General features: G+C 45.4%; 2 protein-coding genes across 5 annotated transcripts in view; one reads left to right on the forward strand and one right to left on the reverse strand.

The window, feature by feature from the left end:
* Positions 1-8,200, forward strand: part of ACSBG1 (acyl-CoA synthetase bubblegum family member 1) — a 58,994-nt gene extending 50,794 nt beyond the window's left edge. For all 4 annotated transcript variants that reach the window (XM_055418013.2, XM_055418017.2, XM_055418019.2 and 1 more), the window contains 9 exons: positions 742-822; positions 913-1,062; positions 1,385-1,561; positions 2,503-2,684; positions 3,608-3,838; positions 4,539-4,756; positions 5,794-5,933; positions 6,481-6,727; positions 7,967-8,200. In XM_055418013.2, coding sequence (XP_055273988.2) covers positions 742-822; positions 913-1,062; positions 1,385-1,561; positions 2,503-2,684; positions 3,608-3,838; positions 4,539-4,756; positions 5,794-5,933; positions 6,481-6,727; positions 7,967-8,052 — 1,512 coding nt within the window. In that variant the 3' untranslated portion in view covers positions 8,053-8,200. The remainder of the gene's footprint in view (positions 1-741; positions 823-912; positions 1,063-1,384; positions 1,562-2,502; positions 2,685-3,607; positions 3,839-4,538; positions 4,757-5,793; positions 5,934-6,480; positions 6,728-7,966) is intronic.
* A 1,585-nt stretch (positions 8,201-9,785) lies between these two features.
* Positions 9,786-26,339, reverse strand: IDH3A (isocitrate dehydrogenase (NAD(+)) 3 catalytic subunit alpha). Its single transcript, XM_055418020.2, has 11 exons — positions 26,247-26,339; positions 21,575-21,637; positions 19,107-19,190; positions 17,429-17,543; positions 16,258-16,445; positions 15,663-15,796; positions 14,711-14,813; positions 14,546-14,610; positions 13,513-13,597; positions 12,902-13,054; positions 9,786-10,485 (listed from the first exon to the last, which is right to left on the reverse strand). Exons 1-11 carry the CDS (start codon positions 26,271-26,273, stop codon positions 10,402-10,404), a joined length of 1,101 nt encoding a protein of 366 aa, XP_055273995.1. The 5' UTR covers positions 26,274-26,339; the 3' UTR covers positions 9,786-10,401.
* Positions 26,340-26,727: the final 388 nt, after the last annotated feature.

Below are 26,727 nucleotides of genomic sequence, written 5' to 3' on the forward strand. Positions count from 1 at the left end.
CTCTTGCCTGGAAAATCCCATGGGCGGAGGAGCCTGGTAGGCTGCAGTCCATGGGGTCGCTAAGAGTCAGACACGACTGAGCGGCTTCACTTTCACTTCACTTTAAGGGCCCTTCACTCTGGCTGATGGAAACACAAATATCTCTGGCCCTGTACAAGCTTTTTGTCTTCTAGCCCCAGCCATTGATCTTCCTCCAGCATCTGTTCTTCTTCCAGTTTCATGAAATTTCACCTATGCCTGTGTGGATTGGTATTCCGCCAAAGACTCAAGAAGACGCCTAAAGAGATTCATCGAACTCTTTCTCTGCCAGTTCTCTCCTGTCTGGAATTCTCTCTCACAAATTCTAGGCACCCCAGCTTTCCTGAACTCTGACCTCTGACACCTCAACTCAGTGAGATAACTGAGTTCTGGTTTCCTCTGCCCCTTCGTCTCTGCTTCTTTCTTGCATAGTTACATGGCCCTCTGCTCCGATCAGCCAGGCCCCAGCTTGTCTGGCTTTCCTTTAATAGAAGTCATTCCCTGCCCCCTGTTTATCCCATCTCTGATGCTCCAAAGTTCTCACGATGGGAATTCAGGCATTAAGGGTGGCAGGTGTCCTGCTGAGTCAAAGGTCAGAGCTGGGGACCAGCAACCTTTGCCACAAGGCGCCTGCCAGGCTGGCTAACACCTGGGGATGGGGCTGTTCTTAAGAAGTGACTTTTATTCTTAATGAAACCCCACTTATTTTCTCTGTCAACACAGATCTGGAAAAACCTACCACATCTGAAGGCAGTAGTGATATTTGGAGATCCTCCTCCAACACAGATGCCCAGCGTGTATACGGTATGGGTAGAGGGACCTGGGGGGCAGGTGGGGCCTGTGTGAGCCCACCCAGCTCACATGGACTGCCCCCCACTCTCCCACCTGGTGCAGATGGAGGAGTTCATGGAGCTGGGGAATGAGGTGCCTGAGGAGGCCCTGGACACCATCATCAATGCCCAGAAGCCTAACCAGTGCTGCGCACTGGTCTACACGTCGGGCACTACTGGGAACCCCAAGGGTGTGATGCTGAGTCAAGACAATGTAGGACGGATGCCCAGATGTGTGGGGGTGGGCTGAGGGTGGACCTGGGCATGGCCTTGCCCCAGCAGCCCTCGAGGGGGCTCCTTCAGGGATCTGAGATAAGTATGACAGCTCTTAAGTCTGTGGTCCAGACTGAGCCCAGCAAAGTGGAGGGGGATGGAAAGGCAAAGCCTGGCCCAGAGGGGTTCGTGCAGAGATGCCCAGGAAAGTGTTCAAAGAACACTCCAAAGAAGTACCCCAAGCCCTTAGGGTGGCCCCAGGTGTGGGCACTTCCAGAGCTGACTTGAAGACACTGCCCGGGGCTGATCTGCCCATCCTCCAGATCACGTGGACAGCACGGTACGGCAGCCAGGCTGGTGACATCCAACCTGCAGAAATCCAGCAGGAGGTGGTGGTCAGCTACCTGCCTCTCAGCCACATTGCCGCCCAGATCTATGACCTGTGGACAGGCATCCAGTGGGGGGCCCAGGTCTGCTTTGCCGAGCCTGATGCTCTGAAGGTCAGTCTGCCTCTCTGCCTGTACATGTGCCCATGTGTGTGCTTGTGTCTGTGGGCCCTGTGCAAGCATTTGTGAGCCTGCCGGTCCCCTGTGTGTTCACAGCCCAACTCAGATGACCAAACAAGAAGGGAACTTAATGATATTATGTAAAGGGAAGTTGAGTCAGAGTGGTTCTGTGGGTCTGCAATACCATCAAGGACAGGCCACCTTCAGTGTAAGATCACGGGATGGTCACAGATGGTCACAGATGGCCACAGCCCTGCCCTGCATCACGGTCTCATACACTACACCTGTGCTTGGGCTCCTTCTTTTTACCGTGAGGAGAACGTCCCCAGAAGCCCCCTAGCAGACTTCTTCCTCCCCACACATTGGCCCAAATCATGTCCCACGTCCATTCCTCAACTAGTCACTGCTTGTGTGTGTGCGTGCTAAATCACTTAATCACGTCCAACTCTTTGTGACCCTATGGACTGTAAGCCAGCAGGCTCCTCTGTCCATGGGATTCTCCAGGCAAGAGCACTGGAGTGGGTTGCCATGCCTTCCTCCTGGGGATCTTCCCAACTCAGGGAATGAACCTGCATCTCTTATGTCTTCTGCTTTAGCAGATGGGTTCTTTGCCACTAGCGCCACCTGGGAAGCCAAGTCACTGGTTAGAGTAATGGGGTAACCGTGTCTGAGTTAGACTGATAGAAAAATCACTGCTACCAGGACTGGCCACCCTGGCACCAGAGCAACATCAGGGTTCTGTTAACAAAGAGGAGTGGGGAAGGGATGGCTGTTGAGTCCTCGCCAATAGTATGTGACGTGAGTTGCGTGGTGTTCACGTGTGTGAGTGCTTGTGTGCAGGGAGCCTGCACGAGTGCACACTGACTCTGGGGGCAGGCCTCCTGGCTCCCAGCTGGCTCTCCGCCACAAGCCTGTCTCTCACTGGCGGCGAACAGGGGAGTCTGGTGAACACGCTGCGGGAGGTGGAGCCCACTTCCCACATGGGGGTGCCTCGGGTGTGGGAGAAGATCATGGAGCGGATCCAGGAGGTGGCGGCTCAGTCTGGCTTCATCCGGCGCAAGATGCTGCTCTGGGCCATGTCGGTGACCTTGGAGCAGAACCTCACCTGCCCGAGCAGGTATAGGGAGCCAGGGAAGAAGAGGCCTGGGGAGGCAGCAGGGCTGGCTCATAACCCTGGACACAACCTAGGATCTGAGAGGTCAGGCTTGTCCAGACCCCTTCGCAGAGGCCCCATCATTGGCTGGGCTCAAGCCTCTGTTCTCCTCCCAGATCCCACAGGAAGACAGTAACCCCATCTTTGGGTTCTGACTGCAAGGACTGACTTGATCCCTCTGGAGTAGCATTCACCTCCCTGGGAGCAGCTTCTGGCAGTCTCCTGAGGGGACTCCTGACTTCAGAAAGTGGCTCAAGTAGAGGCCGCAGTGATGGGGGCTTTTCTAGCCTTCCCATCATCCCAATCTTCCACCCACAGCCTTTTGATTGCTTTTAAATTCTCACCCAGTGCTGTAGGAGGGTCAACAGCATAAATCTGGCCTGTTCCAATTTGGATATATTTTCCACCACTAGTGTGTCTGTGAAACTGTATCGTTTCTCATGCAATGTGTACACGTGTCTGTACCACGTCATTTGCATGGATATGAAAAGTAAATATGTATAAACGACCCATTCAAGGGTTTCAAATGGGATCAGACACGTGTGTACACATGTCCATATGTACATACTTCAAGTGTCTGCATGTGCATATTATTGTGTGTGCACTGTTGTGCATCTGTGTTGTCATAGACAGCTGAATCTGTTTTTCTGACTTCCTGGCTCAAGATGTATTTGCACAAAACTACATGTATACACCTATGCATGCTTGCATGTTCATAGGAAGGGCCAATATTGAAAATATTTAGTGATGGATTAAGCATCACCACTCATCAGTCAGAGTAGACAACTGAAATTGCCATTCAGGGCACCCACTGACCACGCCCCTCCCTTTTAATGCATGTGTGCGCATGCGTTGTCTTCTGTGAGCCATTCTCCCTCTCCCACCAGCGATCTGAAGCCCTTCACAACCCGACTGGCAGATTACCTGGTGCTAGCCAAGGTCCGCCAGGCACTAGGCTTTGCCAAGTGTCAGAAGAGCTTCTACGGGGCAGCCCCCATGACTGCGGAGACACAGCACTTCTTCCTGGGCCTCAACATCCGCTTATATGCGGGCTACGGCCTCAGCGAGACCTCAGGCCCCCACTTCATGTCCAGCCCCTACAACTACCGACTCTACAGGTGTGTCCCAGGTTTTGGCACATATGCTGGCCTGAACATCTTTGCTGATATCCGTCGGTGCCTATCTGCTGATTAGGACCCTGGGCCCAGACCACTGGACCCTGGGTCCCTGAGTGCCAAGAGCTCTATTTTGGGCCAAGTCCCTTTGCCTGGCCTGAGTCTTGTGGGAGTGGTCCCTGTGACAGTGTCACACGGGTCTGTGGATGTAAACAGCCTTGCAGCCCAGGGGCTCCCTGAGCAGGGTTCTGAGGGAGAAACATCCCTTTGTTCCCTCCCTCCAGTAGCATGGGATGTGTTAGAGGGTGTCCCAGCATTGTTGATGGCCCAGGCTCCAACTGTGATGGGAGCTGGGGGGGACTGGGCCAATCCTCTGGTGAACTGGGAAGGCAGTCAGCTCTGGGAAGTGAGTTGAAGGATTTTCTGTTGTACTTAAATATCTCCCCTCCCTGCCTGCCCATCACAGCACTTGAAGTTATCCCATTAAGATTTTGCCCATTCGTTCATTCACCTGAAAACCTTTAACTGGCCCTACCTCTTAGCTGTGAGGACCCTATTAAAATACAAAAATCCCAGGAGGGGACATTCTAGCTGTCGATGAACACTGAGAAACTGGGGGCCCCAGGGCTCCCTGTAGGGGCTGATCCAGGGCTTGGAGGAAACTGCTCCCTCTGACCATGCCTCCCGGCCCCTCTACACCCAGCTCCGGCAAGGTGGTGCCAGGCTGCCGGGTGAAGCTGGTGAATGAGGACAGAGAGGGCATCGGGGAGATCTGCCTGTGGGGCCGCACCATCTTTATGGGCTACCTGAACATGGAGGACAAGACGTGTGAGGCCATCGACTCTGAGGGCTGGCTGCATACGGGAGACACAGGCCGCCTGGATGCCGATGGCTTCCTCTATATCACAGGGCGTCTCAAAGGTAAGTGTTGCCAGCTGGGTTCGAGTCTGTGATGGAACGTGGGAGCAATTATACTGCCACCACTATTTATACCCACTATAAGTACTGAGCTCTTAGTTAATGCCACATGCCTTGCCAACGATGAACGCTTGAGAAGTTGGGGACCCCAGGGCTCCCTGTGGAGTTGATCCAGGGCTTGGAGGAACCCGCTCCCTCTGACCACACCTCCTGGCCCCTCCATCCCAAGCTCCAGGAAGGTGGTGGGTGCCAGGCTGCCACAGAGCTGAGAGGTAGGGCCAGTTAAAGGTTTTTAGGTGAATGAATGAATGGCCAATGAAAAACAATGAGTGAATGACATTGTTTTACTTACTATTGTCTCCCGTGGGACAGATACTGTTATTACTCCAACCTAACTAATGAGGACAACTAGAGAGGTTAAATAATTTGCCCAAGGTCACACAGCTAATAAACGACAAAGCTGGAATTCAAAATCCCTCTCTAAACAAGGCAAGCCTTTCCAGAAAATTGGAGGACATAATTTTTGGGGGGGAGGGGAGGGTGGGGCATGCAGCTGGACTTGCAGGATCTTAGTTACCCCACCAGGGATCGAACCAGGGCCCCAACAGTGAAAGCACTGAGTCCTAACTACTCAGACGTGAGGGATAATATTTTGTATTTCTATATGCAAACATGGATATGATGCAGAGTAGAAAACAAATTGGACATAAAATTTAAAATAAAGCATGAAACTTCAAATTTCCCATGAGCAACTTGGCTCCCCCAGGGAAGAAAGTTGGGGACACCTCCGAGGAAGAGGTGTTTTATTTATGTTGCCCAATGCCCGCAGCATCTCTGTGGGAACCCCACACCTCAATTTCCCAGGGGAAACTGAAGCTCGGTGAGTGGGTGAATACCTTTCTGGAAATCATGCAGGCAGGTGTGTGATCGAACCTGGGTCCTTCTGGCCAGAGGGTCAGCTCTCCAGGCAGAGTCTGGGTGTACTTGTCCTGAGGCCCTGGACTAAAGTCTATGCTGGGGGCCTGGCCTTGCCTCCTCAGAGTTAATCATCACGGCTGGTGGGGAGAACGTGCCCCCTGTGCCCATTGAGGAGGCCGTGAAGACGGAGCTGCCAATCATCAGCAACGCCATGTTGATTGGAGACCAGAGGAAGTTCCTGTCCATGCTGCTCACCTTGAAGGTGTGTCTGGGGGTTGGGGGAAGGAGCAGCCGGTGGGTGGTCTGTGGGTCTGGCCCCAGGCAGAAGCAACATTTGGTCAAGACAGTGCGGATGTCACAGCCGTATTCTGGAATAAGTAGTCAGTTCTGCCTGTACTACGGGCAGCTGTGGCATACAGGAATCCCTCCTGCCCTGTGTTAGAGTTAGTAATGTGTTGTCTTGGTGATCCTGTGTTTTCTAGTACATTCCAGTGTACAAAGTGCTGTAGACACCTCCCAGTCTGGTGTCTAGTATCTGATTCTGGGGTAGTAGATAGGCCCAGAGCTGTGGCCTGTGTTTTAAAAGATGAGCTCATTGGCTGAGGTCATCTAAATCTCAGTCCTCCCTTCCTTCCACCTGCCCTAAGGGGCTCAAGCAGTCTGAGTAGCATGTTCTATTCATTCTAGAACCATCTCTCTGAAACAGTCACAGTGATCCACATCTATGACGATCAGCAGTGAGACCTCCAAGGCCTGGGCATGTGACCTGTGAAGTGAGGCTTAGTTCTGATCTGTCTGTGGCTTTTCAGTGCACTCTGGACCCTGACACCTTTGAGCCCATGGATAATCTGATGGAACAAGCTGTGGAGTTCTGCCAGAGGGTGGGCAGCAAAGCCACCACAGTATCTGAGGTTGTGGGGAAGAAGGATGAGGCCGTGTATCAGGCCATCGAAGAAGGGATCCAGAGAGTCAACATGAATGCAGCTGCACGACCTTACCACATCCAGAAGTGGGCCATTCTTGAGAGGGACTTCTCCATTTCAGGTGGAGAGTTGGGTAAGTGTTTTCTTTACATAATTGCAGGGGCTGTGCAGGTGGGCAGAGTCCATGGCAGAGCCCATGGCAGAGCCTGGGAGGTGCCCACTAGGAAGCAGCCTTGAGAAACTGGAGGTCCCTGATGGCACTTCAGGTGACACCTACCTCCTTCCTGTGGGAGGACCTTGACTGCTCAGTGCTTGGGCTTGTGTTTGGGTAGAGCCTGTTCAATGTACATGTGCTGGAATTCATTCATTTGAACATACAACATTCAACTTTGCTTTGACTAAGGAATCGTTTTCCTCTGAAAGCACAATGGGACCACCAGGCAGACACCAAGGCCCTGTTAGAGTTTGGGCTAGAGTTTCACCTGGCTCCAGGGAGTGAGAACACCATAATCTTTTGTAAAGGCAGCTCATGCAACAGGTAAAGGGATGAAGCCCTTCTGGACCAATGGTCCACAGAATCAGAAAAGACCTCTGGTGTGGCCTCAGCCAGATGGATGAAGTCGCTCTTGGCTGTAGCATCTTGGGGTGTTCATGACACAGGGCGAGGTGGAAATGGCTTTTTCAATGAGACTCCCTCCAGCCCGTCAAGGCTGAACCCAGAGGCAACTATCCACAGTAACGCTGAGCTGCTATCAGAGACCCTGAGCTTATCTGGCTGTCTGGCGCTAACAAATTGAATATAAGGTCAACCAGACAGATGTCCTTTCTAAGCAGTTTCTATAAATGGCTTTGATCTTGAAGTCTCCAGTTACACAACCAAGTGTGAGTTAGCACAAAATGGAATTTAAGCTACCCAAAGCAGAGCCCTTTCAGCCTTGCCCGAGAGGAGAGAACCAAGGCCAAGAAAAGTGATACGAGGAAGACCTCTCATAAAGACCATGGCAGAGGCCCTCCCTGGCCAGGGCTTTCCTCTGCCCCCATCACAAGCAATCAAAGCATAATCTCCAACATCGTATTAGTGATCACTAAAATGCAGGGATGATCTGCCTATTAGTTATGTCATGCAAACTACCCAACTTCCTCTGTATTCTACTGGCCACTTAGACCAACCCTGGTACAGTGTGGAAAGGAGCCACACAAGAGGTATGACTGCCAGGTGCAGAGATCACCATGGGCCATTATGGAGGCTGGCTACTCGTTGGTCTGGCTTAGTTCCAGAGTTATGGAACTTAGTGAGTCTAGAGCTTTACCACATAACCTTCACAGACCTCTCAGAGCCCAGGGCTCACTCATCTCTTCCAATTTCTCTTAGGTCCCACAATGAAACTGAAACGGCTCGCAGTCCTGGAGAAGTACAAAGACGTCATCGATTCCTTTTACCAAGAGCAAAAAAAGTAAGCAGGGGTCATCCCTCCCCGGTTTCTCCTTAGCATGGCAGGCTGAGTGTCTTCCTGACCCCCAGGTCCTCTTTGGTCTGGGCACATGGACTTCTGGCAAGTCTCTTAGGTTCTCCAGGTTAGGCACAGTCCTGGTATCTGCCAGGTCTTACACCAACAATAGCCGACAATCCCGAGAAGCTTCACATGTGGACAGTTTTAAGTACTGCTTTTTGTTCAGGTGACAATGAGATTAGCTCTCCTTCCAGAACTAAAGAGCTGACAGTTTGGGACCTTAGTTTCAGGTAGATTTAACAGGCTGCTAGCTCACTTCACCGGCCAGCTGGAGGCAGACTGGGTGCTGAGGGGAGGGGGGAGAGGGAAGACGGCTTGGATGAAGTGTGCGGCCGGGAAAGCCCTCAGTTGTGACTCCCCTAACGGCCTGGCTTACTGTGGACTCTCACTGGATGCTGCCGCTCCCATCATCCCATTACCAGGCATTCCATCACTGCACACTCCCACTGACTCTGATGCTTAATAAAACTGCTGCTGCCTATTTGATTGTATTTAATGTGTAACTTGAAATTAAACTTTTGAACAGAACTGTCAACAAGCACCTGATTTTGTCAACTGAGCAACAGATGAGTCCGGAGGGGTGGGTATTTAGCCCACAGGACAGTGTGCAATAGGTATACGAGTGACCTTTAGTGCCCTGGAATAAGCAAAGGTGAGGGAGGGGGTCAAGGGGAATGTTCTCGTGAAGGCGGTTAACTGGTGCTCGTCTGTCACCACCATGCCCCCTCTGCTCACTCTGAATACTTCAAGCAGTCATCCTCAGTAGCAAGCTGAGCCAAGATGAAGCAAGGCATCTACATGGTTAGAGGAAAGCATACAGCTCAATTCGTTTGGGAATTCTTTATTTGTGTAAACCAAAGGGTCACCGATAATTAGCACAATTCAATAAAACAGAAGCAGCAGCCGTTTAAACAAAGTAAAATACATGTAAGATTATTTGTCTGGTTACGAGCTTCAAAAAAGGACCCAGACAGGAGTATTGGTTGTGGTTAAAAAAACCCCTTAACAATGCAAAGCCGCAGGTTAGAGATGTTACACAAGGGCCAAGGAGGACGTGAGTGGCCTTTGGTGTTGGACCAAAGGGTTCACGAAAACAGTGACTCAGTGTCTGAAGATTAAAGACAAATCATGCTAAAGGTGAGGAATGGAGGAAGGATGGGGAGGTGCCTGAAGGTCAAGAGCTGAGCCAAGCCCCAGGGTGGCACGATTTTGTCAATCAATTCAGGCTGAGTTTGCAGCTCCTCTTTCCCTGGTGGTGCTGAGGCAGAGGGCGGTGATTTGGTGCTTTGGGGAAGGAGAAGCCACTGAAATGTAAAATTAATAGCCAGTACTCCAGATTCCTCAATTGCAGTCAAAATTTATATGGTGAGGCCTGTTAGCCTGATCAGCGGGAGTGTGGTCCTTTCCCGGACAGCGACAGAGAGGCTGCAGAAGAGGGACTGCTCCCAGGTCTGAGTCAGGGTCCCCCAAGGGACCAAGGGACAGGGGATCGAGGGCTGTGTTATGCACCATGCTTGATATACGTCCAGTGAAAAGGAAGGACCACCCCTTCACTTCATTAAAAGCTCTTACCAAGATCAGTAAAGCTCAAGATAACAAAAATAACTGAACACACAATCCACTTGTGTCTTTGTACCCGATATATTACCTGTATCTTATGAGCAAAAATTACATCTCTCATTATATATTTCTCCGATCCGAAGTCTTTATTCATACTCAGTAATTCATGTAAAGTACAAATTAGTCTTTACTTTCCATTTCACTAAGAAATATACCGTATTCACTGTTTTGATGTAAACTTTCCCAGGAAATTTCTCTTGTGCCCATTTAGTTTTATAAGAATATCCTCTCATGCTATTATGCCAACATTCTACTTTATCTCTATTATATTTTTCGTAAACCAAGAATATCAGTGTTTTTCTTTAAAAAGTTAAATGTTTTCTCTTAGTATTTCTGTATCATGATATTTACAGTGAAAGAAAAACTATTTTAACTGAAGCATAAAATGGTTAACAACAGCAAATGACAACAGTTCACTTGAGAGTTTACAAAAAAATGTATACCAGATAGACGTTTAATAAATAAAACAAGCACTTGGAAGAAGTCCTTTGAAAGCAGGCCTAGGGACATAACCTGCATCCTCTGCACAGATTTTAAGAAAAAGGCCAGGTCTAAAAAAGTACTGTCAAGAAACAAGCAACAAATGCATAAATGCATACATAATGGGAAGTATTCTAACACAGGCTGATGTGGCGTCCACTAGGAGTGACTGATGCAGATACGATCTGTAGAAGCCTTAATCTAAATCTTTTACTCGGCGACAGATTTCTTCTGTGAAGTCCGAGCATTTTGAATTGCCTCCCAAATCTTTGGTTAAGCTCTGAGAAAAGGAAAAAGCAAAGACAGAAAATGTACCCACATGTTAAACCGAAGCAAAAAACGTTTTTTCTAACGTCCTCAGTGAGACACCGGCTGAGTGAGTTACCTGGCTACTCTCATTTAGTTCCTCATTTCAAAGTGAGACCGGCTCCACCACCATCCACCTACCCCAGGCAGACTTGGAAAAGCTAACTGGATAGTGTACGCAGAAACACGGCGAGAACAAGAACAAGTCTCTTGAGCCTTCCCTGGTGGTCCACTGGTGAAGAATCTGCCTTCCAGTGCAGGGGACATTGGCTCACTCTCTGGTCAGGAAACTAAGATCCCAGGAGCTGCAGAGCAACTAAGCCCACACACCACAATAAGAGAAACCCACTAGCATGCCTCAACAAAGACCCAGTGCAGCCAAAATTAAAAAACAAAACAAGACGCTCTCACCCCAAAGGGCAGGAGGGAGGCTTTCCAAAATTTTCCCCTTGATCTGTACAATAGATTCTAGGAAAGTATTTGATCATGGACATTTCATTGACAGCAAATCTAAACAAGAGGTTGCATAAATCTCCTGGGGAATTTAATTTTTTTTTTTTTTTAAAACACATTTTGACCTATTTTGGGAGGCTGAGAAACCAATACTAGGAAAGTATTTAAATTATTAACTCTTCAACTCCCCTCTTTAGGAGAGAAATCCTCCCATTTCCCCTGTTTTCTACCAGCTTATGCTCTTTACTCCCAAACAGAACTCAATACATTTAATTCTCTCATCTCATCACATCCTATGCAATTTAAAGAGCCTACTGTGTAATTTAGGCATCTCTCTGCTTCTGTGAGTAGCTAATCTATGAGTAGCTTCTCTAATACAGCATCAGAACAAAAAATATATATAATCACATGCCCTTCAACATGACTATATCAGGCTGTTAAAAACAAGCTTGGATTTCTTATATTTTGGCCACAGAAATTTCAAAGTACAGAATCTTTTTAAAAAATAAGCAGCAAACCTTGAAGATAAACGTTGTGCTAAGTGAAGTAAGGCAGTGAGAACAGTACAAGTGTGTGATTCAGCTTACGTGAGGTACCTGGAGCAGTCAGATTTAGAGAGACAGAAAGCAGAATGGTTCTTGCCAGGGGCTGAGGCAATGGCAGAAAATAGGGAAATCATAAAGGGACAGTTTCAGTTCAGGAAAGTGAAAAAGTCTGGAGATGGATGGTGGCGAAGGTCACACAACAATGTGAAAATACTGGGTATTCAATACCCAATAGACTGTGCACCTCAAAAATTATTAAAGTTTGATTTTGTATTATGTGCACTTTATCCTTTTCTAAAATGAAGAGGTCTCAGGCTAAGGATCAGCCTTTTGGGCCCAGCCTTGTAAAGCCATGATCTCCTCCATTCTCCCACTTTCAGAATAATTGATTACAACCCTCCCACAGGCCACAGCCACTTATGGAAACAGTAAAGCTTGTTGAGTAAGAGCCAGACTAGGTGTGAACCCCAACTCTGCCAGTTAGGAGCTGGGAGACCTTGGACAACCTTCCTTATCTATGTGCTCAGTCACTTCAGTCGTGTCTGACTCTCTGGGACCCCACAGACTGTAGCCCGCCAGGCTTCTCTGTCCATGGGAGTCTCCAGGCAAGAATACTGGAGTGGGTTGCCATGCCCTCCTCCAGGGGCTTTTCCTAACCCAGGGATCAAACCTGCGTCTCCTGCATTGGTAGGTGGGTTCTTTACCACTAGAGCCACTTAGGAAGCCCTCATCTCTAAAATGGGCTTAATTACAGTATTTATGCCACAGAGTAGTAGAAATTTACTGAGATTATATATATATATAAAGAGTATAAGATCATGTAAGTATTCAAGTATCAGCCATTAATACATCTATAAAACTTCTATATTACTTTTACAGATGCATTTAAAGTAACACAGAGCACCAGTGTATTACAGACACGTCTCCATCTGTGTCTCCTGCTAGATTTCCAGCTCCTTGAGGTCTGAGACCTTACCTTATTCCTTATTTTATTATATCCTCCATACCTTATAATGTATGTAATAGATGTTTGCTGGAAAGAGGAAAAGGCTACCGAGAAAAATTACTGGACTTAGCCAAGATCCCATGGGTAGCAACAGGATAACCAGGTCTGCCCTGCTCGGACCCCCACATCACTGTCCTTCCCACTGCACACTGGCGCCCCTGCCTCGGTGCTTCTCAGCCTCCCCGGATGAAACACCCGGGTCCTCCCTTCAGAAGATGCAACATGTGCACATCCCCTGAGTTCCCCCAGGGAGCCTGCATGAGGAATGCCTACTTGACGTCCAATCCTTTGGCCCTCTTGAGAAGAACCATCATCTGTCCTTCACATACAAAACCCAAGGAGGAAGTGAATTTCACCCAGCACAAGTGTGGCAAGATCACCGATACCTTTCCATCCTTAATTGTAGCAAAACAGGCTGTCTCAATCTTCGCAGCGTGGTCAAAAAGCCCCATATGGCGCAGCATCATCACGGCGCTGAGCAGGAGGGCCGTGGGGTTGGCCATGTCCTTGCCCGCGATGTCCGGGGCGGTCCCGTGAACCTACGGCGGTGGGAGGCGGTGGGCACACAGTCAGAAGGGGGACAGAAGCAAACAGCTCTCATCCGGGGAAGCTGGGCTCTTAATCAGCTTTCCTCTCTGATGGAAAATAGCTACGGAACAGCTATCCAGACACAGATTTTAGAAATAAAGCCTCAGAAAAATGAAGAGCTAAAGTAATTTTTTTAAGTGTAAAAATATGAACGAACAATCTTATCCAGTGAATTTCTGGTTAAATATTTTAACTGAGGAAGGAAACACAATAAATAATAAGGATGCAAAAGAAACCAGAGGGAAATGAATGAATAAACTGAGCTTATACAGAAAGCTAAACAAAACTTCACTTTCTTTTGACAACTGGAAAAACTCAAGAGTTAACAGATATTTATGCAGATAATCCCTCTTGGGTTCGCATGTCACTCTGACTCGAATTCTGCTTCAGGTGTCGCCAGGGTCCTTACCGACTCGAAGATCGCAACTCCATTGGCTCCTATATTGCCGCTTGGTGTCACACCAAGACCTCCAATCAATCCCGCACACAGGTCACTGGGGGCAGAAAAGCATTTCCAAGGACATTTTGAAAAACAAAACAGCTCACCTAGTGGTCAGCTTCTACCTTTACACACCATCCTCCACTGAGAGAACCTTGGGCTCCTTGGAGAAACGGCTGATTTCAGGACTAGTCAGGAACATACAGGAGGAGCCTGAAGCACCTTACTGTGCCAGAGAGCAAAAAGGGGCTGTGTCAAGAGGGCACAGACACAGCTCTGAGGGACTGACTTTGATTAAGTCTGCGCAATCTAAGCACCAATATCAACGATGATAGTGAGGGACAGACCCCTGAGTAAAAAATAGAAGCCAAGAGTCCAAACTGACATAGGTAAGTCAGTAAACAAAAAAGAAAGAAAAGCTTACCCTTACAGTAGAATGCCAACTAATAGATGTAAAAGGAATGATGGACTTACAAAAGTACCGTTTGGCCACCAGCATGTGTATGTGGGTAGAGACAGAGAAAGGAGGAGGAGGAAGGAGGGAATAATAAAGTAAGTCTGATAAAAATGTTAACATTCGGTGAATGTGGTGCTGAGTACACAGGATTTCTTTGTACTGTTCTTGCAACTTTTCTGTAAGTCTGAAATGATGCCAAAAGTTATCCCCCAAAAAACCTTGTAAAAATGAACACCCACCTTCCTAGCTATACATGATAAAACACTGAAATCAACCAACCAACCAACCAACCAAAAAAATGTCTGTAAAGTGGAAAGAGGGAACTAATGGTCAGGGAACTACAGTCCAGAGCTAATTTGGCAAATGAACCAAAGAATAATCTACCCAACATGTAACCATTGATATCACCACCTGAACTATTAGAATTCAACTCATATCTTTTAACAAATGCTATTTTTATAACCCTTGATTAAAATTCTTAAGCCACAATTTATTTTAGAACATTTATAAATAAACTGTAGGCTAAAAGGGTGCAGTCAGACTTACCTAAGGATGTCGCCATACAAATTTGGCATAACAAGAACATCAAACTGGGACGGGTCCTGGACCATCTACAAAAAATGCATTTGTGCATTCAGCAATCAAAAATGGCACCACATGTACATACTATACACCACAAAACATAGCAGGTAAGTGTGAATATATACTTACATTCAAACATACTGTATCAAGGTACATCTCATTAAATTTAATATCTTTACAGTTTTCTGCAACTTCCCTGCATTTTTGCAGAAAAAGCCCATCTGACATTCGCCTGTATTTAATCAAATAAAAATTGTTGAAAGCAAAGACTTGCAGAGAGAAAAAGATCAAATCAGAGAAGTAAAGTTCAAGAAATTCAAGTTCCAGAAGCCAAGATGTCTGATTTCAATTACAGTAAAAAAATTTTGGGGGGCAATCAGTAAAATGCAAATTTAAATGTTTTGGGATACTTCTGGAAGCACAGAAGGGTAAAAAATGTAAAGTAGTTTGATCATAATGAAGAAGACTATATTTTTGTAGTGTTACCTAGCAAGAATTAAGAAATATCTATTAATAAGGAAATGTAAAAATTGCCTTAAAAAGGTTAACTTACTCAATTATTTAAATAGTTTTACTATTTTACATGCTCAACACTTTTCTTAGGTTAGGAAACTTGCTTCTTAATACACCGAGTTAGCCTTTACTGCAGTAGGGATGAGGAGAATTCAAACTGCTAGATTAGCACTATGAGCACTATTTTAAGCTCCTGAACAGGTGGCCATTTCAGAAACATTCCTGCTATTCCCCTCCTAACACAGGAACGACTGCCCTTTTATAGACATGACTTAGCTAACTGGCCACCTCATCTGGAGATCTGGTCTCTCTGGCTTCCCTCTCTTCCCCCCACTTAAACTTCCAGGACCTGAATTCCTGCTCCTTCCAAACTTGTTCATCACCCACCCGAGGAAACACATTAAATAGGAGACTCTGACACACGAGCAATGCCCGCCCCTCTGACTGGCTGCAAGGCCATCTTCCAGAGCTCTCAGGAAGCAATGAGCAAGCTGCAGAGAGGAAAAGCAAGCCCTGCCACTGCTTGGCACCCACACAGCTGGAGGGAGCACCGCCCATTGGGACTCACATGATGTTGGCTTTGTGCACGGCCGTGACGTTGCTCCGGTGGTTGTTCCGTGCATATTCAAAGGCAAACTCCGCGATGCGCTTGCTCGCTGCCTCAGTGATGAGCTTGATACTCTGCACAACTCCATCCACGATCTGAAAGAGAGGAAGTCCTGTCTTGTTGAAAGGGTGTGGCTCTAGACTGCCGGTGTGTGCAGACAACACCATCTGTGCCAGGCCTGCACGGCACCAGCCGCCAGCTGCCAAGGTGAGCATCATGCATATGGCATGTCGGCAGGGTTAGTCATGTCCACCCCAGCCCAGTGAGCCACATATAAGCTCCACTGCACAGATGAGGAAAACCGAGGTACAGAGATGGTCACCCATGAAGCTGAGGATTCAAACTTCAGAGGACAAGTTCCCAAGCCTGTGCCCTGAAGCACCACGCTCCCTCCCCCAGGCATCCGTTTAAGACAACAAGACAAATATCCACAACTCCTCACTGAGTGAAAGGGAACTGTCTTTGGGAAATATTTTCACCTGGGAATTTGAACAACAGTCCCAAGTACACAGAAAGCAACCTAACTAAAAATGAAAAAGTATCCAAATGAACATACCACATGCTCGATTCCACTGTATTCTCCTTCCGTGTTCTCTCGAATGGTGACAATATTTACATCATGGTAAGGGGTTTTATAGCCTTCGATTGAGACACATGGTCGGACATTTGCATAAAGGTCAAACGTTTTACGCAGCAATAAATTCATAGATGGGTGACCAGCAGCTATTGGTGTTTTTAAAGGGCCTACAATAAAGAAGAATATGCAGATGACAACAAAATACATTCTGGTCTTTTCTTTTTCTTTATAAACACAAGCTCATAATTTGACATTTGTCCCTCAGCATCGAGTAGGGGAAGGGACCTAGCAGATACCAAAATCCATGGATGCTCAAGTCCCTTATAAAATGATACAGTATTTGCGTATAACCTACACACATCCTCCTTTAAATCATCTCAGGACTACTTAAAATACCTAACAGAATGTAAACAACTATGTTAATAGTTGCCAGTGGAAATATTCAAGTTTTGCTTTTTGGAACTTTCTGGAATTCTTAATATTTTCATTACATGGTTGGTTGAATCCACGAATGCACAATGCATGGATATGGAGGGACAACTGTATTTGAAATTCTAATTTTCATTTTTTTCCACTATCCCATCAGAGCTATATTTAGGATCCTTTCTTTGGATATGAAGTAACTGTGACACATCTAACACGCGTGCTTCAGGAAACGAGGGACACTTTTACCAGCATCATTTGAAAGGACAGACAGGGGCTCTGTTTCTAAGTCTGATGCCCTCTTCATCATAAATGAGCCCACCCATAGCTGGTCACTCTCAGGCAGCACTGAGCGCATCCTACACACCAGTATCACCTACACACCCTGTAAAAATGTGTTCTGCCTCTAACTTGACCCTCTGCTTCAGATTCAGATATCGAAGAAATTTCCTCAGTGAAGCTTTCTGCAATATCAACTGCATTGAACACTGACTGACTGAGGGCCAAGCACTGTATCAGCTCCCAGACATTAGCTAATCTGTAACACCACCTCCCTAATGCTTAATTCCAATCTGTCACATGCCAGTATTTTGAATCATGACCTGGAGCATGCATAAGCTAAAATTAATAAAAATGTAAAAATCATGCAAAAGATAAATCCAGGTAAAGAAATATATAACACCTGTCACAGAAATCAGTAATAACGATCATATCACATCAGCACTACCTTTCAAGCCCATCTTGTTCTTATCCATGGACTCTTTGGCTTCTGGAGGGATCATCCACTTTCCTCCCGGACCTTGAATGGCGGTGACGTTTCGCTCCTCCCACTGAATAGGTGCCTAGATGCCATACCACAGAGCACAGTGAACTGGAAAGAACTATATGTGACTCACAGTCACACTGCAGCTATAAACAAGCTTCTTCAACTTTGGATGCAACTGGTGAAAACACATACAGTAAAGGTCCAGGAAGTTCCTGGCATGCAAGAAGAGATGTCATTCTCCAGCATGCCCAGAGGGATTCTCCATATTACCCTTGTCCAGTCATCACTCCTAGCTGCCACCTGCCCACTTCTTTTTTTCACAATGACTCTTAGCGTGGCTATAATTAGAATAGCATAAGGAGCAGAGAAATAGGATTCATAGAAGTATCACAGTACTGATACATGGATGAACTTTGAAAACATTATGCTAAGTGCAAAGAGCCAATCATAAAAATCATGTAATTTTAACACTCTTTATATAAAGCGTCTAGAATAGGCAAATCTACAGAGAGAGAAAGTAGATTAGTGGTTGCCTAGGGCTGGTGATGGGAGTGGGTAGGGTGGGAGAGATAAGAGTCATGGGGAATGACTGCTGATGAGTATGGGGTTTCTTTTTGAGTGATGAAAATGTCCTAACATTAGATTGTGGTAATAATTACACAACTCCATGAATGAAATGAATTGCATACTTTACATGATGAACTGAAATATGAATTAAATCTCAATAAAGCTGTTAAGGAAAAAAAAAGACATATTATATAACCTATGAAGGCAAGAGTTTTAAGGTATAAACCAGTGCTATCCTTTCTTTTCAACCACACTTTTCATTTTGTACACACATCTGAGAGCCAGCGGGGAATGCACTAGGAATAGGAACCAGAGCAAGACTTGGTCTGGCTCACAAGGAGCTCACAGCTGAGAATGAGCATAGTTCAGCTCCCTCAGGGAACACTTTTGCATAAGCATCATTTCCTCTGTAGGAGTTTTAATTAGAAATGCATATAGAAAAACAATGTATCTTTAGCATAAATAAATCCAATTCCTTGACTTTTATCTGTTGGTATCAAAATTAACCACTTATTTAATTTTATACATTATTTCACCTAGTAGCTATAAATAGCAATAATAAAGCATCAGGTCAAACAAAATCAAACTTTCCTAAATTCCCATTTTTAAATATCTACCTGCATTGAAGGACAGACTATTTGAAAATATTACCTCATATTTGGTATTACCACACCAGAAAAAAAAAATCTTTCAAAATCTCCTATATATCAATAGTTTTTTGAAATATCTATTCTGTTTTCTTTTTTTGTGGAAGGAAGGTAGAAGAAGGTAGAATGAGGGAGACAGGTGACTTGGCAGGACAAGACCTTAAACCAAGGCAGAGTTCAAAAATCCATAAAAATTACAGTACTACTTGGATTCCTTTATACATAACTGATGCCAATGCAGTAGCTTAAAACCATTCACAATGATGGCAGCAACAACAGTCTTCAAGTCAGAATCTATGAAGTTTTAATGAGAGACCTCACCAACTTCATACAAATGTGAACAATTCATCCTAAGAGTTCACAGACTCCAAATGGCTAAGAAAACTTTGTACAAATTATTGTCAAAAGTATGTAAGCCCACTTACTTTGGCAGCATCAAAAATCTTCATAACTGCAGCAGAAATTTCTGGGCCAATTCCATCTCCTGGAATTAAAGTTACTGTCTTAACCTGAATATAAGAAATCATCAGAGAAGACAGTCAGAACTGATTTTTGAAGGTTTAAGAAAGAAGATCGTTCAAAAAGAAGTCCAGTTTAGGGGTTCTTAACTCATAAGAAATGCCTTTAAGAAAACAGACCTACCTCCCATCGGCTCATCAAAGTGGAGGCAAGAATCAAGAGATGCCTCAACTCAACTTCCTAGCTGAGTCCAGAGGTTTCAAAAAGAACTTAAGCAATGCTCTCCAGAGAAAACAAAAATAAACTACCAAGTAAACTTCCCAACTGAAATTTCCTTTCAGACAAACTACGAAGAGACCACTTAGTTCAAGCCTGTAAAACCAAGGTCAAATCTGTAAAACCAAGGTCAAACCTGTAAAACCAAGGACAGCAAAACATTTAGTGTTCTCTCACTAAAATTTAGAGGGTTTCCTGTGAAGGCAGGCATATTCCTCTCCAACAGGAGCCTAGAAATTCCCATTTCTCATGTAACCCATTCAGTCTTAAAAAACACTCTCAGACACCTCCAGAGTAGCACTGTGGTCTATTTTGATACACAGAAAATCAGACTTCACATCAAGAGAGGGTCTGTTTTCCTGAGTGCCTTTATAAAACTGTCTCCTAATGACAGCAGTAATCCAAATAAGCCCAGTGAAGTTTATTTGCAACCATTAAGAATATGGTATGTGATCACGCCTGCAATGTCTGAATCACACGCCGAATGACAAAGTGTATCTATAATGTAACATCAATAATTTAGTGCAAAGGTTTCAAATAGAATAAAGTCAGCATTTCAAACACAAGGGATAAAAATATGTAAAGGGAAATGATGAGAAGATTTAAGTGAGGACTTCCATGTAGAAACTAAATATGTCATTATTTGTGGACTTTCCCCTACCTAGAAGTTTGGCCCAGACAATGGTCCCTGGCCTTTCTCAGTTCTAGTTGCCTGTGCTGGTTTGGCTAGGCTAGACAAAATAATCTAGGATGGAAACAATTTTCTCTAAGAATTAAAAAAATAAAAACTTTGATTAAAAAAAACAAAACACTGATTCGTTTCCCTGGTCTTTTAGCTTCCACTGATGCTGCCTAAGGGGCTTCCCAGGTGATTCAGTGGTAAAGAATCTGCCTGCCAATGCAGGAGACTGGGGTTTGATCCTTGGGTTGGGACTATCCCCTGGAGAAGGAAATGGCAACCCACTCCAGTATTCTTGCCTGGAAAAACCCCATGGACAGAGCAGCCTGGTGGGCCACAGTCCATGGGGTCACAAAGAGGCGGACTCAGCAAGCACACATGATGTTCCCTAAGCAGGTGGACTCTGAATTTAGCTATACAATGGAAGGACTCTTTTTTAAAAATTAGTTTCTCTCCTTATTTCTCTCAAATATAACCACTTTCCCACCAGGATAATATATATTTTAATGGAAAACCCGAAAATTAAGTAATAGCAGAGAGCAATGATCATCTCATCAGCTTTCAGAATGTATTTGAAATGCTAACAAGACTCTTTCTGCATCTTTTGTAGCAAAAGCAGAGCCAAAAGAACCCCTTTGGCTTCTTCTTCCTGTTCTCCCAATATGTAATACAAAATGTCATCAGGCCACCAGAAAAATCTACTTTACTTCCAGAGTTCAGAAAGTAAATGAAAAAAAAAAAAAGTACTATGCTCTTATAAATACCTCATGAGGTAAGAGGTTATATGGGAGTATAGGAATTATGAATCCAAATCAGATTCTGTAAAAAGGAGGTAAAATAAAAACATAAAGGAAGTCACTGACCCACAGTCTTAGAATGCTCTAAAAGTGTGGTATCAGTTTTTAAAGCACAGAACTCTAATGCGGGGAATTCTAAAAGCAGCAGATTTAATGAGAAACAGATGATGATGTTTCATTAACAGAAGAGTCTATGAAGACTACGTAAGGAAAGTATCAATACATATAAGCCTATAGGGCTTATAGATATTTGAGGCATTCTTAAATTGATGTTCAATCTACTGTTTTCAGGGAAGCTTACAAAATAAAAATGCGAAGCAAGTTTTGAAGCTTCTCAACAATTTTCTCTCAACTTGTACTAGTTTAGAAAAAAAACTGTCTTATCCAAATGAGATTGTGAAATAAAGTAACAGGCTCAAGGGTAATTTCTATTTTTAAACAAGCCTCCTTCAAGATATTAATGTGACAGGCTTATATAGCCAGCTATAATACAATCTTTTTTAAAATGTACGAGTGACCTAAAAGATTTACACATGTTCATGAGTAACTTAAATAGAAAAGTATGGCCACTTTTCCCCAGTTTTAAATAAATGGAGATTAAATGCCATATAATAAATGCGTTAGAGCACTTTTCTTGAGAAACTTCTAAAAGGGAAAAAATAAAAGACATAATTATACTCACACCACCAGCAAAACCTCTGGTCACCTGTTTTTGGTTGTGGAATGCCCCCAGCAGCCGAGAGACCTACATTTAATATCAACAAAAAAAGGTCATGCACAGAATTAACCACATAGTGTTAAGAGACAGACATGGCACCGTATCTGACAGCTGACAATGCTGCAGCTTCACACAGATATATTCAGAAATTTCCGAGGAATATTTTTCTCATGTATTAGGTCAAGGTAGCATCTCTTGGATTTGAAAACCAAAATATTCAGTTTACCTTTGCTTTGAGAATTTAAGTACTATATATGTACTTTTAAAGTTGATTTTATCAGTATAAGTTGTCAAAAGATGTTGAAAACAGAATGAAACTCTTTTTTTAACTCAGACATTGAATTTTCCTCAGATGATCTGGACAGTTTTATGTCCACATTCTTGACCACTGGATCAATTTGGGGGCCACACACACCCTAGGAAAACTATCACTAATTTTAAGAGTCAGCAGGGTCCTTATCAATCCCAGAGCCCAACTCACTCATTATACAGTGGAAACAGTGGGTCCAAAGAGTAGGGGTTTGTCTAAAGCCACAGAGAGACCACAGAGAGACCAGAGTCTGGGTCTCCCAACTCCTATTCCAGAGCTCCTCCACTTACACACTCTGCCAATTCTTCTCCCATGAATAATTAGAAATTATATTTTGTAATAAAAATCTAACAAAGTTTATTCAATACCATCTTGACATGCGTCATACAGAATAAAGATTTTAACTAAATTATCTACTTCTAATAATACAGGTAATGCCATCATTATCATTAATTGCTGGGACGGGGAAAGATATAAAAAAATACATAAATGTGACCTACTAACCCCATTTGGAGAAGAAAATGGCAACCCACTCCAGTATTCTTGCCTGGAGAATCCCATGGACAGAGAAGCCTGGATGGCCACAGTCTATGGGGTCGCCAAAGTCGGAAACAACTAAACCACTACCGACCCCACCACCCAAAGACGTTGCCATTGGTACATGTTTTTTCCACTTAACACTATGACACACCAGAAATATAAATTCTAAAAGGTTATTTTGAACTTTAATAATTCAGTTCTTGAAAACTGGTACAAAGTCACATTACATTATAATACACAGAATATAATCAAAGCAATTGGCTACATAGACCAAAGATATTAAAACTAAAATTCATTAAAAGTTTTAAAGGTTAACTTTTTTTCATGAGCAAAGATACATTTGTTATATCCTTAGTCTTCCTTTTGGGGGACAGTTCTTATAAGTCCTGAACCTTTGGCTGTAATATCAGCATGTAATAAAGAGACACCAACAGCCAAGGAGCTGAGAACAGGTTGTATCCTCTAACCCAGCAACTAGTTATCTCTCTGGACTGAAAATAAAATAAAAGATAGGCATGACCCAAAAGAATACGCTATGCCAAAACGACTGGCCAAAAACTCAATCCTAGAGCGTGCTTCATCCACCAGCAAATGGACTACAGGAAGGGAGGGAGACCACTTTAAAGGTAATGGTATAAAATTTGCGCGGGTCCTTCTCCCCACCCTTCAAAAAGAAACAAAAAACATTCACTCAAAACAGGCCCATGTCTTTGTAGCAAAAGACCCAACTGAACTGATTTAAAATGTAAATCCACAAGGCAGAGATTTCCATGTTTGGCTCACTGCTTTTCTATCTCCAGTGCCTAGAAAGTGCTAGAAAGTGCCTAGAAAGTAGGTGCTCAGAATACTTATGGAAACACTGAGGCCAGTATGAGCATATCGCTCTATCTGATGAGTTCCCACCCCCTCCAGCAAACAGCTTCAATACTTGCAATAATTTTCTCTTAACAACCAGCCTTTTCCATATTTGTCATCTCTCCTTTGTGACCTTAAAGTAAGGCAGTACTGCATCTAAATCACCCAGAACTTCAAGTAAAACAAGATTTTTTAAAGCACAGACTATCCTCTACTTTATATTGTACCTGTATATTATACATATATAGTTATATGTATAATATACATATATTACATAATTTTATCTTTTATAAAACCTGGGGAGATGTATTAGTATCCCTTTAAAGGTAAGGAGACCAAGGCCAGGCTCATAGAAAATGGACTGAACCTGTGACTTCACCCACAGCACCTCATTTCCTTTTTTACCTTCATCCTCCAACTTAAAAACATGTAAATACACTCTTGAAAGTATGACAGGTACTCAATAAAAGCCTGCTGATGGGAAACTGCCTCATTATGATTATAGTATTTTAGAGCCAGAAAGGTCTTTAGAAACCCTTTAATTTTCTCTATATAAAGCTTCTTTAGAAAAAAAAAAAATATATATATATAAGCTTATATCTGTATACATATATATATAAGCTGCAGATCTCTTTTTTTCAAATAGAACCTCAAATGGAGCTCTTAATAGGGGACTTATTTTGACTGAAACTCACATCCAGTTCAGCATCCTGGGACACCAACCTCCGAGGCACTGCCGACTCCAGTCCCTAAAGGGAGCCTCCAAGGCACTGCCTACTCCAGTCCCTAAAGAGAGAAACTGGCCCACAAAGATCAAATGACTGCCAGAGGTCAAATGACTGCCAGAGGTCAAATGGCTGCCAAAAGTCACACTGGGAGACCAAGTCAGAGAACCTCATCGTCTGATCCCACAACCCAACATTTTCTGAATACCTACTGCATAGTTTTTTTCTTAGAGACCACACTAAAGGAAAAACAAATTTACTGGCACTTTACTAGCTGTTTTAGTCTCTCATTCTGAACTCTTAATGTATCCACCAAAGATAATTAGGTGTTAAGTGTAAGCTCAGTGATTGAAGGATTGACTTCTATTTAGACAATGACACAGAAGTTGCTTTACCTTCAGGAGTGAATGTGAAATAAGTTACCATTACACACAAGTCCAGGTCTGAAGAGGGTAACAAAGCAGAACCCAGTTACTAAATAAAATGCAGCTGCTGCTAAGTCACTTCAGTAGTGTCCGACTCCGTGTGACCCCATAGATGGAAGCCCTCCAGGCTCCCCCATCCCTGGGATTCTCCAGGCAAGAACACTGGAGTGGGTTGCCATTTCCTTCTCCAATGCGTGAAAGTGAAAAGTGAAAGTGAAGTCGCTCAGTCGTGTCTGACCCTTAGCGACCCCACGGACTGCAGCCTACCAGGCTCCTCCATCCATGGGATTTTCCAGGCAAGAGGACTGGAGTGGCTTGCCATTTCCTTCTCCAATGCGTGAAAGTGAAGTCGCTCAGTCGTGTCTGACCCTTAGCGACCCCACGGACTGCAGCCTACCAGGCTCCTCCATCCATGGGATTTTCTAGGCAAAATGCAGCTACTGATGCCCAACTGTCTGCTTGAAGGCTGTAAGATAAGTATGTTGACAGGGAGGAGAGCTTTAGAATTTTGTGTTGCTTCTGTGTGTATTAGGTGCTCTCACATTATTTTATTCAATCCTCAACAACTCTGTGAAGCAAGTATAGATATTTTACAGATGGTTTATTAAGACTCACAAATGTTAAGTAATTTGCTCTGGGTCACATGGCCAGTCAGTGGCATTGCCAAGATTTAAACCTAAGACTCCTAAATTCCGGTGTAGAGCACTTTTCACTAAATTAAATGTATGTAAACCTCACTTTAAACTCAAAGCAAGGGAGAAATACAGTATCAAATTTTCTAGAGAAAAAATTAAACTGCTTATGGTAGGTTTTTAGGGGATCATTCTCTAAGAGCAACAGGAGACCTGAGGGTCCATTTTCCCCTCTGCCTATAATTTGTTGTCTGACATGACCACAGACAGAGCAGGCAAAATGGGACTTGGAACTGGGACTCCTGAGACACCTGAGTTCCTCTTCCAGTTTTGACAGGGATTTCCTGTGTGACCTTGAGCAATTACGTTTTCAGGCACAGTTAGTTCCACTGAGGAACCAAGGAACTGCAGGGTCTGTAACCCTTTCCAGCTCTGGCAGGCATCCTAGCTGTCAAGGTGAGATCACAGGACTCTCACCAACGCAAGGTAAAGGAAAGGCGTTGCCGGTCTCCCTCTCCCAGTCTCCCGGTGCTCGGGTTCCAAGGTGCAACGTGTCCTTTGAAGGGGAAATAGCTGCAACAGCAGACTGGGAAGCGCTCCAAGGGAGAAAAAAATCTGGCAGGAAAATGACCCTGGGATTCCCTCACCTGAGAAAACCTCTCAAGCCCAACGCACGTGCCGGTGGCTAGGGAGGTTACCCGGCCGGGGCCGGAGTAGAGACAGGGGAAATGCCCGGCTCGTGCTGAGGCGGACTCTGCGCGATCAGCAGGCTGCAGGGCCGCAGCTTCGGAAATAGCCGGGATGGCGGAGCCCGGCCGGCGGCTCCGGTGACCTTCCCGGGCTCCGCGCGAGGCCTGGGCTCCGGCCGGGACAGATGCCGGCGATGGCACTGGGGTCTCATCGGGAACAGGACCGGTGCTCCCCGCCTTGACCTTGATGCTGTCCCCGCCCCAGGCGCGACCTTCCGGGAGCGGGGCTGCCGACACGCCGCCTGCGGGCCACCGAGCCAGGCGCACGGGCTGCCAGGACCGGCTCCCTGACTGTTCCCAGCCAGTCGCGCGCCGCCGCCTCCCCGTCGGGGCCCGCGCGCCAGCCCCCGCCCAGCACCCAGCACGCCCGCCAGCCACATGCGGTCCTGCCGGCGCTCACCTTGGAGATCCACGCGGGCCCTGCCATCGCGTCCACTCCTCTCACCCCGGCGACAGCGGCGGCAGCAGTGCGCAACCGTGCAGCCAGCGTCCGGGGCCCGCCCCCTCTTGGCCCCGCCCCCTGGAAGCCCCGCCCCGCGGGTTCGCGTAGGGGATTTTCCGAGCACCCTCCTGGTCCGGGCCGCGGACGCCCGGCTCCGCTGGCCAATCGCCGGGCTCGTCTCGCGGCGGCGGGCAGAGCAGCGACCCGGAAGCTGCTGGCGGGGACCTCCGGGAAGAGTCCTTCCTCTCTCGCTTCATTCATAGATTTCAGTGTTTAGGTGGGCTGTTTGTTCCGCGTATGCTGGATGCCAGTCACTCTTATGGATTTGGAGGATATAGCTTCTCTTACGGAGTTTACAACCTCAGGGAGGAAGATAGATCATTTACTCGTTTCACAGATGTTTTATTATTTTGACAGCTTTATTGAGGAATAACGTATA

The sequence above is a fragment of the Moschus berezovskii genome, chromosome 21 (genome assembly GCF_049115385.1).
Source record: "Moschus berezovskii isolate FMDL1 chromosome 21, NW_MosBer_1.0, whole genome shotgun sequence".
Lineage (NCBI taxonomy): Eukaryota > Metazoa > Chordata > Mammalia > Artiodactyla > Moschidae > Moschus > Moschus berezovskii.

Bases quoted from the DNA above. Each gene is read 5' to 3' on its own strand.
- IDH3A (XM_055418020.2), bottom strand. From the start codon at position 26,273: ATGGCAGGGCCCGCGTGGATCTCCAAG. The intron at 21,638-26,246 runs GTGAGCGCCGGC...TATTAAATGTAG, and splicing joins GGCCCGCGTGGATCTCCAAG to GTCTCTCGGCTGCTGGGGGC. The intron at 10,486-12,901 runs GTATCGGTGATC...TCCTTTTCTCAG, and splicing joins CTACAATTAAGGATGGAAAG to AGCTTAACCAAAGATTTGGG.